This window comes from Homarus americanus, unplaced genomic scaffold (genome assembly GCF_018991925.1).
Source record: "Homarus americanus isolate GMGI-L3 unplaced genomic scaffold, GMGI_Hamer_2.0 scaffold74, whole genome shotgun sequence".
Lineage (NCBI taxonomy): Eukaryota > Metazoa > Arthropoda > Malacostraca > Decapoda > Nephropidae > Homarus > Homarus americanus.
In genome coordinates, this window is record NW_024716951.1 from 5,832,781 (window position 1) to 5,849,879 (window position 17,099).

General features: G+C 40.8%; 1 protein-coding gene and 1 long non-coding RNA gene across 2 annotated transcripts in view; both read left to right on the plus strand.

Moving 5' to 3' along the window:
- The first annotated feature begins 4,917 nt into the window (after positions 1-4,917).
- Positions 4,918-9,127, plus strand: LOC121858575 (cell wall protein DAN4-like). Its single transcript, XM_042355064.1, has 6 exons — positions 4,918-4,994; positions 5,203-5,273; positions 6,485-6,812; positions 7,360-7,493; positions 8,367-8,493; positions 8,790-9,127. The coding sequence occupies exons 1-6, from the start codon at positions 4,931-4,933 to the stop codon at positions 9,125-9,127; spliced, it is 1,062 nt and encodes a 353-aa protein (XP_042210998.1). The 5' UTR covers positions 4,918-4,930.
- Positions 9,128-12,513: 3,386 nt separating this feature from the next.
- The window catches only part of LOC121858725, a 138,151-nt gene continuing 133,565 nt past the window's right edge, over positions 12,514-17,099 (plus strand). Inside the window, exon 1 of the long non-coding RNA XR_006087497.1 lies at positions 12,514-12,759. This is a non-coding gene — a long non-coding RNA (uncharacterized LOC121858725). The remainder of the gene's footprint in view (positions 12,760-17,099) is intronic.

Here is a 17,099-nt window from a genome sequence, read left to right on the forward strand (position 1 = left end):
GGGTTACATCCAAGAGTCATTAAGGAGATGATGGAGGAACTACTTCAGCCTCTGAGGATCTTGTTTGAAAGCTCTTTTCAAGAAGGAAATATACCTGAGGACTGGCGTATTGCATATATCACAGCTATCTATATGAAGGGAAGTAAAAGTGAATCAGGAAACTACAGGCCAGTCAGTCTAACTAGTGTAATATGCAAATTAATGGAGTCAATATTACGGGAAGAGATGATATCCCATATGAAAAAATATGGATTGTTTAGTTATAAACAGTTTGGCTTCATTTCCGGCAGGTCAACAGTCCTACAGTTGATTAGGGTACTAGACAGGTGGACGGAAATTATCGATGACAGTCAGGCTGTGGACATTGTGTATTGTGACTTCATGAAGGCTTTTGATAGAGTACTCCACAAAAGACTATTAGAAAAAGTATCTACTGGTAGTTATCGCATTGATGAAAAATATCTTGGTTGGGTAAGGAATTTTTTAACTAAGAGAAAACAGAGGGTTGTGGTAAATGGAGAAGTATCTGACTGGAGAGAGGTTACTAGTGGGGTCCCTCAGGGTTCTGTCCTCGGCCTCCTGCTGTTTGTCCCTTTTATCAATGACCTGCCTGAGGCAATTAAACAAGACAGTGTTTATCTATATGCGGATGACACAAAGATTTTTAGGAAAATAGAACGAGATGAGGATTGTGACATGCTGCAGGAGGACCTGGATGGGATCAGGGATTGGACTGAGAAGTGGATGCTGAACTTTCACCCAGAAAAAAAGTAAATACACGAGGATAGGAAGAACAAAAGTTGTTGACCATGGATATTATATGAACACCACGATCAAGAAGACCACTGTAGAGAAGGATATAGGGGTAGTCATCGATGATAAGCTGACGTTCTCTGACCATCTAGCTGAAAAAATCAACAAGGCTAATAAAATAGTGGGCATTATTAGAAGAACTTTTGTTCATCTGGATTCACCTATATTCAAGGCTCTGTTACACTGCTCTGGTTAGGCCACACCTTGAGTATGCTAATCAAATTTGGTGCCCATATCTCATTATGGATATTGAAGCAGTAGAGAATGTACAGAGGAGGGCGACCAAATTAGTACCACAGATCAAGGATTTATTTTATGAGGAAAGACTAAGGAAATTACAGTTACCGACACTGGCGTACAGAAGATCTCGTGGGGACCAAGTGGAAACATACAAGATAGTGTGTGGCATATATGACCAGGCATGTACAGCAGGAATGTTCCAGATGACACTACCCGGGGGAACACAAAGAAGATCTACAAAACAAGAGCGAGGCTAAATCTCAGAAGACATTCGTTCCCGAGTAGGGAACTGGAATGGGTTACCTGAGTGGGTAGTGAATGTGGAGACGGTGGAAAAGTTTGAAGCAAAATTAGATAAATACTGGAAAAATCAAGAACAAGTATATAATTATAGGGCACAAATATCCGCCACACGCAGCCACCGTCTAAGTAGAAAAGAGGCTATTGAGCTGGAGTCACAGGCGTGAACCTCTTCCAGAAGATCATCTGTGAGTATCTGTGAGTGTTCACCTCACCGAAAGCGGATACTGTTGTCCCGGGACCCGTAAATTTGAAAAGCCCAAGAGACTGTCCCTGATACTATAGTGTCTATATATGGAGTTGGTAAGGAGTGGGGCATTTGTTTCAAGAGTACGGGCACTAGTGCTCGGGGACCAAAGTAGATATGCTTGGGCTCTGGTGACAGCTTTATGCTCACCAGGTTCGCATACAGAATGAATATAAAGATGTACTGTACTTCTTCACGTATTACAATAAGTTTCTTCCCTTCAAATATACTGTAAGTATCGTCGACGTGAACTTGAGGTTCGCAGACCTGATGTTGTCTCGGCTCACATTAGGTTGAGATACTAACACGTCTCTGAGGCCGAGGATATTCCGCACATCTCTTCGCGTAAACTGTGTATAGTGCTACATTTAATATTCTACACCACTATTGCTCTGATTGTTCTACTATCAGGGCAGTACTGCCACACCACAGGGAGAGTCACTGGTCACTATAACATTGTTACATAGGAATTCGTATGTGTATAAAATATGCTTGAATACATAACTGGTGCGGCCGGTGGTCACTGTATTGCTTGATACTGATAATGATGTCCAGCAAATGTTTGACCACCTGACTGACACTCTCACCGCTGACAAACACGTTGACAACTTGACACATTACTAAATTCTAACGATAAAACATTTTTTAATATATTTTAGTCGTGGCAAGCCATTCTGGTTCATATATTACACTGCAGAAAGTCTCATATAATTCCTCAGTAGGTGAGGTGGACAGGTGTTGAAGCGGAGTGTCGGCAGGTGGGAAGATTGGGGTCGTCACACTTGTGACCTCCACCAATCCTCTTCGTCGTCACCCTATACTGTATACGTCTACTGTAACTTGTCTTTTTATTCGTAGTTCGAGAACAAGTCATCGAGGGTTGTTTATATGTATATTCGTACTTTGACAGCTAAGGCCTAGTATGTACACTAATGTAGGACCCTTCCTTCACTAAGGCAACAATTATTAAAAAAAAATGAGGGGTGTACTGTAATTCTTCCTGTTTTCTCAATATTCGAAGTTGTTGTAATGTATTTTTGCGTCTCTGCAACTAAGCTTTTAAACATATATTATAATTCATTTTATACACCGATCTTAAAACTATCATTTTGGGCAGGCCAGCTTTAGGAGCTTATAATCTCAGGTTAAAGAAGCGATTACTAGAACAAATATTTCAAAGCCAACTAATTTTGAGGTAAGAATTGTGAACATCTGGGAGTCTACCTTATAATGTAACAGCACAAATTGTGAACTCTGAAGTCCGAAGTTCGACCAACTTAAGGTCTGTCCACCTCGGAATGTTAATCATTACTGTCCTATGCTCTCTTTGTAACTCTATTCACTGTACAATTTGTAAAATCAATTTGCATAAATGTGTCAATTTCTAGAAAACATTGAATGAATGAATCAGTTATTGAACGCCTATTAAATAATACAAATAGTGAGGAACAGCTTGTTTTAATGGGGTTTTCAATTCAGAAGTGTGGAAATCTATCTACAGAATTTCACATCCTTTCAGCTTATGTTTTTAATGAGTTTACCATGGATAAATTGAAGTATTTGTAAACTAGTGCTGTTAACCTGGATTGAATGACATAGTGAACATGTTTTATAAATAAAGTATTTGCTCAAGTGTTTTCATTACCTATAAGTTATCAGTAATGAGTTAAGTGTTCCTTCAATGACTATCGTCATCTTATATAATGAATTAATGACAGCATAAGGTCTAGTCAGGGGTTTACTTTACATAGAAAATGGCAGCAAAATTCGAAATGTCAAATAAAATACTGGGTTGTGCAAGTTGAAAAGGGGATGATTTACAGATAAGTGTGACTGTAATAGCCTGATAAGTTCACTACAGTGAGTTCCGAAGCTAGAAAGTTTACAGTGAGAATATAAAAATATTTATCTTCTGTTTTAATTAATTTATATGGGATAACCTTGTTATTTGTGGACCATCTTCGTCACCCTTGTGTAAATAACTCCGGGAGGGAGGGAGTGACCCGCCCAGTATTTGTTCAAGTGTTATTTAACCAGGGGAATTATCTTTCAACACGTAGTAAAGAGAAAATAATGAAGACTACGTTCATGTTATAAGGTATTACTGAGCTTCAAGAACTACAGTCTTTAACATTCAATTGTTTATGCCTATTGCATTTTCTAGCCTAGAATACGCATTCAAAAGGACCATCACTGGCTAAAAAGGGGAAAATTTGACTAATTTCAACGTTCATTAAGTATAAACCACGGCCAACGAATACATGATGAAAACAATTTATTTTAACATAGATAATTTTTAGCTGTTTTTTGGTTTATTCGAGCTACCAGTAAATAACTCAGGAAAACCGCCACGTACCCTAGCAGGCGAAATTTGGTACCATATGAAAATTAGCTTCCCAGTTTATATCACCTGATGATTAAATACCATAACGTTCCACTAAACCTAACCTAACCCCCTAGATAATGTTAGTGTTCAATTATCAGGTGAAATAAGCTGGGGGTGCTAATCATTTTGTTAATCAGGGAGATAAGTAGCTCTCTTCATAATTGATATTGTTGATGAAGAGTCACAAGTGTATTTAGTAACGTTAGAACAGGCGCTTGAAGATCCGAGAACAACACAAAGTATGAATGGCGGGTGGAAGACAACGCACATTCCCACAACCTGAGTACATTAATAACGATAACCACCTAATATCAGATTTAAACCCATATATGTAATACAAATTAAGATGTACAAAGAAATGGCACAAATGACAACAATGATCTCCGAAACAAACACACACACTCTATAAAGATAGTAACCCCGCCATACAAAAGTTGGGTTACAGAGAGCTTTTATCATTTCCAGTAAATCAGAAGAACCAAGTACTGTATCTTTACATTAAACATATTAAACTGTAATTTTTGTGTAGAATAGTGATGAGTACAACAAAGATCTCACTAGGGATGAGATAATAATTTATTAATGCATGAGTTTATTAATACCAAACGATAATTAAAATATAAATTGACTCACACACAACACTACGGGAGCAAGGATTTACACAATACGGTGCATCAAACTATGATTTGACTGTTTACTTTTGACTTATTTCCCAACGAAAAGGTGCTGCGTTAGACTATATATAAATGTAAATGTACATAAAACACCACAAGCACATTCATTTATACGTGGAAAGGAACTCAATCTGCTTCAGAATTATCTTGACCTGGCAACCACACGAGAGCAGAGAGGTGTAGGAGGAGGAAGGGGAGGGGAAAAGAGGGGTGGGTATATAAAAGAGGGTGACGATGTAGTGGGTGCGCGTGTTTCCTTCAGCCATCATCATGGTAGCATTCACCTCAGTTCAACTCCTCGTGGGTACCGCCCTCTCCAGCCTAGTTCTTGCAGGTAATGTTCTGTACATCACTGTCACCCCATGATTAAGGAAGGCTCTGCCTTTCACTGCCAATCTTTGTGTTGGGTTTCTGTCTGTCACTGTCTCTTCTAAGTAACTTCTTTGCCATATCATCTTAACTAAATGAAGGGATATTCTATAACAATAACAATACCAACATTATATCCTGAAATCCGATTTTTATATCTTATTTTTTTGAAGGATTGGGTGAGGCTGCCAACCTGAGAGCCAATAAGTGCATCTACAACGGGAAGAAGTACTGGGGAGGGCAGGTAAGTCGCGTACCAGGTACAGCTATATAAATACAGGTAAAGGGGTAAAATACAGGTACAGTATTGCGAAGAAAAGTTGAATCGAATAACAAGTACAGGAATATAGGTAAAGGTACAGATGCCATATTGGAGAGGACAGGTAAGTCGAGTACCTAATACAGGAATGCAGGTACAGGTGTAAAGGACAGGTATACAGTATCCTGACTTTAATATCGTTGGAAGTGTGCCTCAACACCTCTAAGGCACATATGATTAGTGTGTAGATTCTTGTACTACTAACGCTAATAATTATTATGCATGTGTTCCAAAGGACATTTTTACAACCATTGATAGTTATAGGATTTATTCCGAGGTTAACATAATACATCACCCACTACTGTAGTAAAAATTGTATAAATAAATCAGCATTACAACCACTGTGTTACTAGGAGTTGTGTAGATAAAGTGAGCATTACAACCACTGTGTTACTAGGAGTTGTGTAGATAAAGTGAGCATTACAACCACTGTGTTACTAGGAGCTGTGTAGATAAAGTGAGCATTACAACCACTGTGTTACTAGGAGTTGTGTAGATAAAGTAAGCATTACAACCACTGTGTTACTAGGAGCTGTGTAGATAAAGTGAGCATTACAACCACTGTGTTACTAGGGGTTGTGTAGATAAAGTGAGCATTACAACCACTGTGTTACTAGGAGTTATGTAGATAAAGTGAGCATTACAACCACTGTGTTACTAGGGGTTGTGTAGATAAAGTGAGCATTACAACCACTGTGTTACTAGGAGTTGTGTAGATAAAGTGAGCATTATAACCACTGTGTTACTAGGAGTTATGTAGATTGAGCATTACAACCACTAGGAGTTGTGTAGATAAAGTGAGCATTATAACCACTGAGTTACTGGGAGTTATGTAGATAAAGTGAGCATTACAACCACTGTGTTACTATGTAGATAAAGTGAGCATTACAACCACTGTGTTACTAGGGGTTGTGTAGATAAAGTGAGCATTACAACCACTGTGTTACTAGGAGTTGTGTAGATAAAGTGAGCATTATAACCACTGAGTTACTGGGAGTTATGTAGATAAAGTGAGCATTACAACCACTGTGTTACTAGGAGTTGTGTAGATAAAGTGAGCATTACAACCACTGTGTTACTAGGAGTTATGTAGTGAGTGTTATCAGTGTTATCAGTGTTATCATCTACTCCACCAGACCATAGAGACGCTTTCATCCAACTGTGCTGAAGTCAAGTGTAAATGGTCAGCCAGTGGTACTCCAAGTGTCCAGTTGCTTCCTATCGACGGTTGTTCGACAACCTGCACTTCGGGTAGAGATGCTCTCCCCGACTCTTATGTGGACAGCGGTTATCACCTCCTGGGCTACCTTCGAGCCACCAATAAATGTACCTTCAACGGTAAAAAGTACTGGGGAGGCGCTAAGTTGGCGGACCTGGCGAGTAACTGCGTTAAGTTGGTATGTGTAAAGGTGGCTGGTGCCCAGAACTACATAGAAGCCAAGCAAATAGCCGGCTGCACGTGTGGTAAGAATATTTTCATGTTTTATTTTAAAGGTGAATAAGATAAAAGTAATATTGTAATGAGGGGAAATTCTTAAGGTTTGGCTGTTGTCACTTTATTTTATGTCTTCAACTTTCTTAGATTCTATTTGTTTCTACTATTTTAATTTCGATTTCAATTCCCAAAGTATTTACTGCATTTCTTTCAGTTTCTCTTACTCAATTCTTTATTTCCATCTTATTTAGTTATATTCTATTCTATGGGTTAATGTGGGAGAACTATATCATTGACTATTATTGCACACTCTTGTAACTACAGTACTTATATCTCAAAGCTGCCACAATGGAAGCATTTATAACTTAGACACTTAAGTAAAATTATTACCAGAAACGTTTGACTTCCCAGACTGTGCACGGAGCCACTGAAGACAAAATACAGTGGGAGAACCAACAGTACAGTACAGTAAGTTTGTCGTACCGGAACCGTCTTGGTGGTGGTGCCGTCATCGGTGTTTATATTTGTATCACATGTATAGTGAAAAATTAAAACTTTGTTTTTTTGTCATTATAGTGACTACGACCACCACAGTTACCACCACCACGCCTGCCACTACCGTTGCTGAAACAACTGCTACCACCACAGCTGCCACCACTACTGCCACCACAGCTGCCACCACTGCTGCCACCACAGCTGCCACCACTGCTGCCACTACTGCTGCCACCACAGCTGCCACCACTGCTGCCACCACTGCTGCCACCACTGCTGCCACCACAGCTGCCACCACTGCTGCCACCACAGCTGCCACTACTGCCACAGCTGCCACCACTGCTGCCACCACAGCTGCCACCACTGCCACCACAGCTGCCACCACTGCTGCCACCACAGCTGCCACCACAGCTGCCACCACTGCCCACCACTGCTGCCACCACTGCTGCCACAGCTGCCACTACTGCTGCTGACACAGCTGCTGCCACCACTGCTGCCACCACTGCTGCCCACCACTGCTGCCACCACTGCTGCTGCACCACAGCTGCCACCACAGCTGCTACCACTGCCGCCACCACTGCTGCCACCACTGCTGCCACAGCTGCCACCACTGCCACCACTGCTGCTGCACCACTGCTGCGCTGCTGCCACCACAGCTGCCACCACACCACAGCTGCCACCACTGCTGCCACCACAGCTGCCACCACTGCCGCTGCCACCACTGCTGCCACCACAGCTGCCACCACTGCTGCCACCACAGCTGTCACCACTGATGTGACACAGCTGCCACAGCTGCCACCACTGCTGCCACTATGCTGCCACCACTGCTGCCACCACTGCTGCCACCACAGCTGCCACCACAGCTGCCACCACTGATGGTGACACAGCTGCCACCACAGCTGCCACCACTGCTGCCACAGCTGCCACCACTGCTGCCACCACTGCCACCACAGCTGCCACCACTGCTGCCACCACAGCTGCCACCACTGCTGCCACCACACCCAGCCACTGCTGCACCACCAGCTGCCACTACTGCTGCTGCTGCTGACCACAGCTGCCACCACAGCTGCCACTACTGCTGCTGCACACAGCTGCCACCACACAGCTGCCACACCACTGCTGCTGCCACCACAGCTGCCACTACTGCTGCACCACAGTTGCCACCACTGCCACCTGCCACAGCTGCCACCACTGCTGCCACCAGCTGCACCACCGATGGTGACACAGCTGCCACCACAGCTGCCACCACTGCTGCTGCTGCTGCCGCCACTGCTGCCACCTGCTGCCACCACTGCTGCACCACAGCTGCCACCACTGCTGCCACCACTGCTGCCACTGCTGCCACCTGCCACCACAGCTGCCACCACAGCTGCCAACCACTGTTGCTACCACAGTTGCCACCACTGCTGCCACCACAGCTGTCACTACTGCTGCTGACACAGCTGCCACCACTGCTGCCACCACTGATGCAACCACAGCTGCCACCACTGCTGCCACCACAGCTGTCACCACAGCTGCCACCACTGCTGCCACCACAGCTGCCACTACAGCTGTCACTACTGCTGCTGACACAGCTTCCACCACCACAGCTGCCACTACTGTTGCTGACACAGCTTCCACCACTACAGCTGTCACTACTGCTGCTGACACAGCTTCTACCACCACAGCTACCGCCGCCACAGCTACCACCGCCACAGCTGCTAGTGACACTACCACGGAACCACAGTGTGAGGAAGAAACCACCACGCCACCCCCTACTACCAACACGGAGGAGAACTGTGAAGATGAGACCACCACCCCGGCTACAACAGTGTCCACCCCAGAGCCCACCGAGGCCTGCGTCACGGGGTAAGCCTTCATACTAACCTGTATACGTCGTTTGGTCATGTAACTAGACTCGACCGCAGGCATCATAAAGAGGAGGCTGGCAGGAGTAAATGAGCTGATGCCAATGTTTGTTTGTTTACTCTGGACCTGAGAATTGAGTTGGTTAAGTCGGAGTTTTTTTTAATTTAAAAACTCCTTGCCTTTATACTTATGGTTTGATATAATACCACTTTAAGTCTATGCCGCTCTTTGTAAACGTCTTATGTGATCACGCGTTATAGTAGGCCTAAAACATAGTTTACTTTGTCATGCTGTTCATCAGAGGATCACCAGTGCCGGATTTAGACCTGTGGAGGCCCATGGGCAGCTTCTTTGTGGAGGCCCCCCTCATTATAACTACCCAAGAGGGTGGGGTGGCGAGTGAAGCGAGCCTAAACATCTGGGAGTTCCGGGGGGCGCTGTAAACCCCCCGGGAAAATTTTGATATTTGAACACTTCTTTGGAGAATTTTGAAGCCATATGCAGTTATATTGAGGAAATTAGAACATTGAGAAATTTTTAATTAACTGTATAATTATTGATAGTGTACAAATTCCCAACACACACACACACACAAAAGTGAGACATGACTGGAGTCATTCATGTGGTTTCAAGTCGACCAGCCCTGATATAGCTACTACCGCACATGTCAAAAATTTTCAAGAGACTTCACAGCTAAATATGAATTTAAAAAAATAAAAATAAAAATAATCCAAATGAATAAAAAAATAAATACAATATTGTAATATGTGGAGGCCCCCAGATTGTGGAGGCCCCTGGGCTGCTGCCCACTTTGCCCACTCCTGAATCCGGCCCTGAGGATCACCCAGGCTGACTGGTGAATTGATAGGTATATGGTGCTCTAATATGTAAAGGAACAATATTTATATATATATCCCTAGTTCTTCACCCCAGAGATCATATTTTATGATTGAAAATTTCTTGGAACACCGGTAATAAAATGTTAAACATTGAATGAGTTTATTTTCCTGAAAAGTGTAACATGACATTAACACACTTGAGCTTTTGACATCGAAACAGTGAATGGATTGATTTATGGGGCAATAATTATAAAACATATATAAATATTTTTTATTTTCTCTAACTGGAATTATGAGCATATGTTCACGTTGAAGTAATAATATGTTTTTAACTATTTTGGCTCCTTGATGCAGGTTTCTTATTGGTACAAAGAATGTAACAGTCTGCCATTTTTTTATTCCACTATTACTTATATCCCGAAGCAAATAATTGCCCCCTTCTAATATGTTATAGTCCCTCATTAGATTGGATGATACCATTTTTATTTACACCAATGAAAAACAAAGAAAACTCTTTATGGATAACTAAAATTATACTATATTTTCGTCACGCGATACATTAGTGAAGTTCATTTCATTAATTTTGCTTTATATTCTAGATATAAGCATTAAGAGAGTGACAGACATTAGAAAAAATACCATTGTGGGGTAGAGTAAAAAATACTGTACGTACATGATTTAAGGCGTGAATCAAATCGGTTAACAGTGAACAACAATAATAAAAATTCTACCAGTACATGCTTGGCGAGCACCTCTCTTAGTAACTCACGTACTAGGGAACATAGACATTTGCGATTAATGACAACTGTTGGTGGAATAGGTGAAAATACCTCAGTTCTAGAGAGAAAGAAGAAAAGATAGAATAGAGGAAAAATATCTTGGGAGCAAGTAAAAGTAGTTGTACTGTCAAGTTTGCCGACTTTTGAAGAAGGGAAAAATGTCTTCTTGATAACTAAATAAAATTATTTTGTTATCATACTAAGTTGAGCTGAGGTGCGGAGCTACTGACTAGTTTGCCATTCTATGGGTGTAATTAATTACTCCCAAAAATTTACAATATCAACCACTTCTTGGAACCATGTTTTATTCTGCGTACACATTTCGGCGAATCACTCACCCTTCTCAACACAAAACCACCTAGACCTGAAGAATATCCACTGTAGCCAGTTTCACCTGAAGGATCTCCACCCCAACGCTACCTGTGATAAATGAGGTAAAAATCTTATGTCTCTGTTAACTTCATATAGTTTGTTGTAATCCCGATGCTACTAAATGTTATATAGTAATTCCTTGAGGTAGATGTGCAGTCCGGTGCGACTAAATGTTTTACAGTAATTCCTTGAGGTAAATGCACAGTATATATCAGGTGCCAGTAGAGTGCCGAGGCTCCCACTTGCTTCGGCCATTTTAATACTGTTGTTATTGTTCACTTTGTATATATATATATATATATATATATATATATATATATATATATATATATATATATATATATATATATATATTGTTTAAATAAATTGTTACAATACCAATATCTACTGGTATAATTAGTTTTTGTATAGAAAGGTAAAGAAGTTATAATATTGCTTTAACGTGTTTCTTCATGTATACATTAGCTAGGAGATATTATTAGTTTGTTGTTTGTCGTAATTTTATAGACGAGGTAAGAAGTTGTCATTTTTTATTAGTTTGCTAGTTGACGCACCTCAAACTCGATTCAATAGCTCAGTTTGTGTTGTTGCAGGTATTTCTTGTCAGCAATTTTACGGTTTACTATTTAGCCTTTACTTCAATAATTTCTGTAATTTATTAAAAATAAAGATGTTTATCTGTGCCCAGCCCAGCCCAGCCCTGGTACTAAACTGCTTTTACACCTGTGCTTCCTACGCACTAAATACGTATATTGCTATCTTTATTCAGTATATGGATTCTCTTGACATATCGAAGAACTTCAACCTTTCTTTTTTTTTCTCATAAAATACAAACGTCTCATATACAGTAGGAAACATATATTGTAACCAATACCGATACGTCATGAACAACCTTAAACAAATGTGGACAATATTAACAAAACCTGGTCTTCACAAATACAGGTATAATTCTCACAGTGCATTGAGAATGAGAGCGACGGCAGGTCAGCTGCGCGCGCACCTCGCCCAAGGCAGGACACGCTGCTAGTTGCCACTTACTCTTTATTTCTATGTACGTTTTTCTCTGGAAGCATTGACATTTGATCATAATTTTTGTTGTTATTATCCGAATCTTCATAAAAACTACTATTATATTATCAATATTGCTCAGTAAGTTGCGAATTCAATAAAATAATGAGCAAAATAAGTGTCATGTGTTGGTCTTAGTTATAACAAATTTCAGTGGAAGAATGTATGCAAAATGATATTCAAAGACTACCTTCAATCTATTAATGAAACTAATCATCTAATTATAACAGAGCCTGAACGAGGTTGACTAAAATAATCTTACTATAAAATAACTAGTTGGCCTCTCGTGTCAGCTGGGCGACGCCAGGCCGAGCCACTCTCAGTGTGGAGATGGTGCTGTGAGTGGGAGTGTGTGCTCTGGATTTTGATATTTCCCCCCAATTCATAAAGAAGTCGTCTGTTTGGAAGCGTGACAGTCCGTGTGGAGTGTTCCCCGGATTACATAAAGTGAATTATATAATACGAATCCTCAGTTTTATCCCGGTGTATTTGATATAAGGAAAATAACAGGAGATATCTTGGGAGTACCTTGGCAGGACCGGTCGACGGGGTGGATCGTGCGTTACAACAAAGGACAGGTAAGTTAGTTGTATACACACTTACCTGGCTGGCCCCTCCTCCCCTCCACTCACCCACACACACACCCCAATATGTCTTAAAAGCTGTGGGTGAAGCAGGTGTTGTCATGGTGTTTGCCACAGTGCAGCAGGTCGTGCGTTTTAAAACCACATGGATGACCCCAAGCTGACATTTGCCTATACAACTTTTCCAACGCGTATTGCCATAGTTGTGAAACCTCTTAAACGGTATGTGTGTGTTAATTTGACTATACTGTAATGTCTCTATTAAGCTAAGAAAAAAATATCGGAAACTTGAACCTTTAATTTTGTTGTTGTTAAAGGAATAGGCAATGTTAATATTGATTATTATACTTTTCATTCGCGTATTTGAATGTGTTGGAATTGTAATGGTTGATGTTGTCATAATTCCGTGTTGGTATCTGGCATTAAGATTTCGCATCACTGAGCAAATTAAACCCCACAGCGTCGTTTGATCATCGTCACTTTCACATACTGTGGTTTAGTGAATCGTCATCATCATATATCTTCGTGCATCTCACCATCAGCCATTATTTCACTATCATCCCTGTTCGTATACGTAAGATCATTTTTCATCGTTTGTGTTGATTTCTGTTATATTGTGTGTCGCTTTATCGTCATCTTCACGTTTGTCTCATCATCACTTTCACGTGTTATCTTCGTCATATTCCTATTCTTCACCACCAGTTAGAATATCTTTTCTCATCCATAGTATTGTATGTTTTTTTGCTGAAGGTGACCCCGTGTGTTTGTCAATTTCATAGCTGTAATGACCAACCTATCCTATTCTTACCTTACCTCACCCTATTCACCTAAACTAAGTTATCCCAACCTAATCTAACCTAACCTTATCTTATTTAACTTTACCTTACCTATTTTCACTTAACTAGTTACATACAATTGAAGGTAATTTCGTTGTAATATATTTAATATCAGTAATTATCTGTCATTAATATGTATTATATTTTTGTAGGATTATCTTACGTCCGAGGGAGTTGTTACATTTATATGAGTTTGGTATTGGTGTTACGTTAAAGAAGTTAGTTACCTTGTTACATTTAAGAGATTGTTTGTTACGTTAATGGAATTAGTCATTTCGTTAAACAGATAAGTCTATTGCATTACTGGTTAAGAAATTAGTCCGTTGCAGTGAAGAAATAGTGCGTTACCGTTAAGGACGTTATAAACGCAGCCGTTATTGTTAACCAGGGCAATCACCTCTGCTGGTTGCTCACGTCATAGGCGTTGTCTGCCATATCCTATGTTTGTGTGTGTCGAGACCAGTGTTTCCAGGGTCTTGTCATTTTTCGCTCTGTATCACACCTTCCCTAAAACATCATATGTACTGTAGATATATAGTGACACGTTTCGGATCATGTGAAGACTAGTCCACCTCTCCCCGGCTTATTTCACCTGATAATTAAACACCCAAACGTTATAATACTTGGGGTGGTTAATCTTCAGGTGAAAAAAATAGCTGGGGTTAATCGTTATATTGATCTCTCATATCTTCTTTAATTAGGTTTTATAATGACTATGTTGAGGGTATCTTTCGTCACATGGATTTAAATTGACGTCTCCTGGCGGATTCAATAAAATAATAAGAATCACATGAAGATTAGACACCCGAGTTTACTTCTCCCAGTGATTAAACACCTTCATGCTACCTAGGGGGTTAGGCTAGTGTTAGGGTGTTCATTTATCAGGTGAAATAAGCTGGGGTGTCTAATCTTCAGGTGACTCAATAGCCCTGTGCGAGAAAGAAACAATGGAGACAAGGTTTTAGTAAACAATAGGCAGCACAGCACTCGATCGCCCACCATCACTTGCTCAACTGCAATGTACCCTGTACCCACTGACAGAAAGATGCCCGGCGCGAACAAGCAACCTTTTGGCGACGAGAGGGCGGAATGTTTCCCCCATAGTCTAAATATTTACACCATGGTCCCACCCTGCACCTTTCAGATCGTTACGGTAATTGTCTAAATCTTATGTAAGTAGTCCACACATCAGACGAGTATTAAGAGTATACGACAACACAATTGAATATTCATACTTAAACCGGAAGTCATTTTAAGGTCCTTCCTCCGGTCAGTGGTTTCTCTGTATTAAAACTGTTTTTGTGAAAATTTGCCCCGCCAACTTATTTCACTTGCTGATTAAACATTCAAACTCTTTATGGGAAAGTTAAGTAAAATTATGCTATAGATTATCGTCAGGATGGTTAATATTAAGGTGAAATAATCTATTGGGGGAACTAGTCTTCAGGTGATCACGTATTTTTTGTGGTAATATACTAATACATTTGGCGTTGAAAGTTACAACGGATAGGCTGTAATATTCCTGGCTAGCATTAAGCCTAGCAGTGTGCATCTGTTACCCCTCCTTTCCTGCCCCCCCCTTCCCATGGGCCTGCTAGCTAACTGTGCATGCTAAGGCTGGCTTCACTGCTGCAACCCCCCCACCCTCCACCTCCTCTCTTTCTCTGGACTGTGTAAGTTTGAGTGTAGATACATGCCATTCCTTTGTATTGTAATATGTACCGTACACACGACTGTAAAATTCTTGATAGGTTGAATTGTTTATATTAAAAAGAGTTTTCCTGTTTGTTCATTTGTTTCACACACACACACACACACACACACACACACACACACACACACACACACATTCTGCCAAACTCCTGGGTGTTACCATAGACCACAAACTGGACTGGAAGGCCCATGTAAACTACTCAATCAAGGCAGCTTCGTATCGACTCTACTGTACATACTACGACGACTGAGGTCACTTGGGGTACCCACGCCAGAGCTGAGGACTATCTACAACGCCTTTATTCTCCCCAAACTAACGTATGCGTCACCAGCCTGGTCGTCTTCTCTCAACTCTACCCAACAACGTCAGCTAGAGAAGGTACAGAAAAGGGCCTGCAGAATCATGCTCGGTGCAGACTACTCTGGCAACAACAACGCTCTCTCCACCCTGGAAATGCCATCCCTCAGTGATCTCCACCACCAAACACTAGCAAGGTTTGGCAGTGGACTGCTGCATCATCCTCGTCATCGCCACCTCCTGCCACCGGCAGTCCCCCGCCCACCTCGCGCAGTCCGCTACTACAGCAAAATTCAACCCATAAGAGCCCGCACTGATAGATATCCCATTTATTGTTAAAATAATAAACAACTCCTGATTTATGTACTGTACAGTCCTGTAAATGTATTGAATGCATATCATTATGTCTAAATCACATGTAAGTTTGTATATTTTCAGCCACCGGCTGCAACTCTATTAATAAATCGTTTATTATTATTACACCCATGATTCTTTAAAGTAACAACCAACGTATTCTTAAGTGTTAAAGGTCAGTTCTCATATTGCATATAGCTATTTCTGTTATACATACTCCCCATTTGTTCATTAATTTTATGCCGCGTAGACCTGTTTGGGTATTGAAATATATTGAATTTTAAGGATGATTGCGTCCAAGGTATTGTAAAAACCACCAATCTGCCTTGTTTGTTCACCCCTATACTTCTATGCCAGACACATAATTTTGCCAAATGAATATAATAAAAAAGTAACTGTTTAGTTATTACTAAGTGCCCGGTATACCATGCATAATAATATAAGTATGAATGTAGTCATTTTTAATTAAGAATTTGTTTCTATTATTATCTTTAACGTCTGGAGATATAAATGGTAAAGTAAATACAAGTTTAAATGAGAGCCGCGTGTCTCTCACTCCTGTCATGTTTGTTGATGCCAGAATTGTAAAAAGTTTAAAATCCTCTTTTGATAAGCTAGTTGAGCGTTTTATGATTTTTTTTTTTTTAGTATGAAAATATGTTTTAACCTTCGGACCAGAATCGTGTGCGTGTCATTTATAAAAGTAGTTTTCCTCTCCAGTTTCCTCTGTAACGATGAACGAAGTGCTCTTCTGAATTAAATTTGTTTTAAGTAGATACAAGAGAGACAGCCCGAGCTGCTATTATGTCCTCACGAGTATTCTCTTAAGGTGAAGAGCCCTAATGTAAAAATAACGTGATTATTTTTATTAAATCAATTAATAAAGAAAGGCCGTAGCCACTCCGATTTCCGTACTTAACACTTTACCTTTATGAAAATATTTACACGAGTGTTCAGAGTTGTTTAGGTGTATTGGGAACATTATGATTTTTTAATCTTTTGAGTGTGTAAGGCGGATGTAGAGATAACGGCGGCAGCGTGTACACAAATGAGTGAGTACTGAGGTGATGGAGGCGGCCAGTATATCGTCGACGCGCTCTACTTAGCTCAGCACCAGCCCTATGAAAACATAC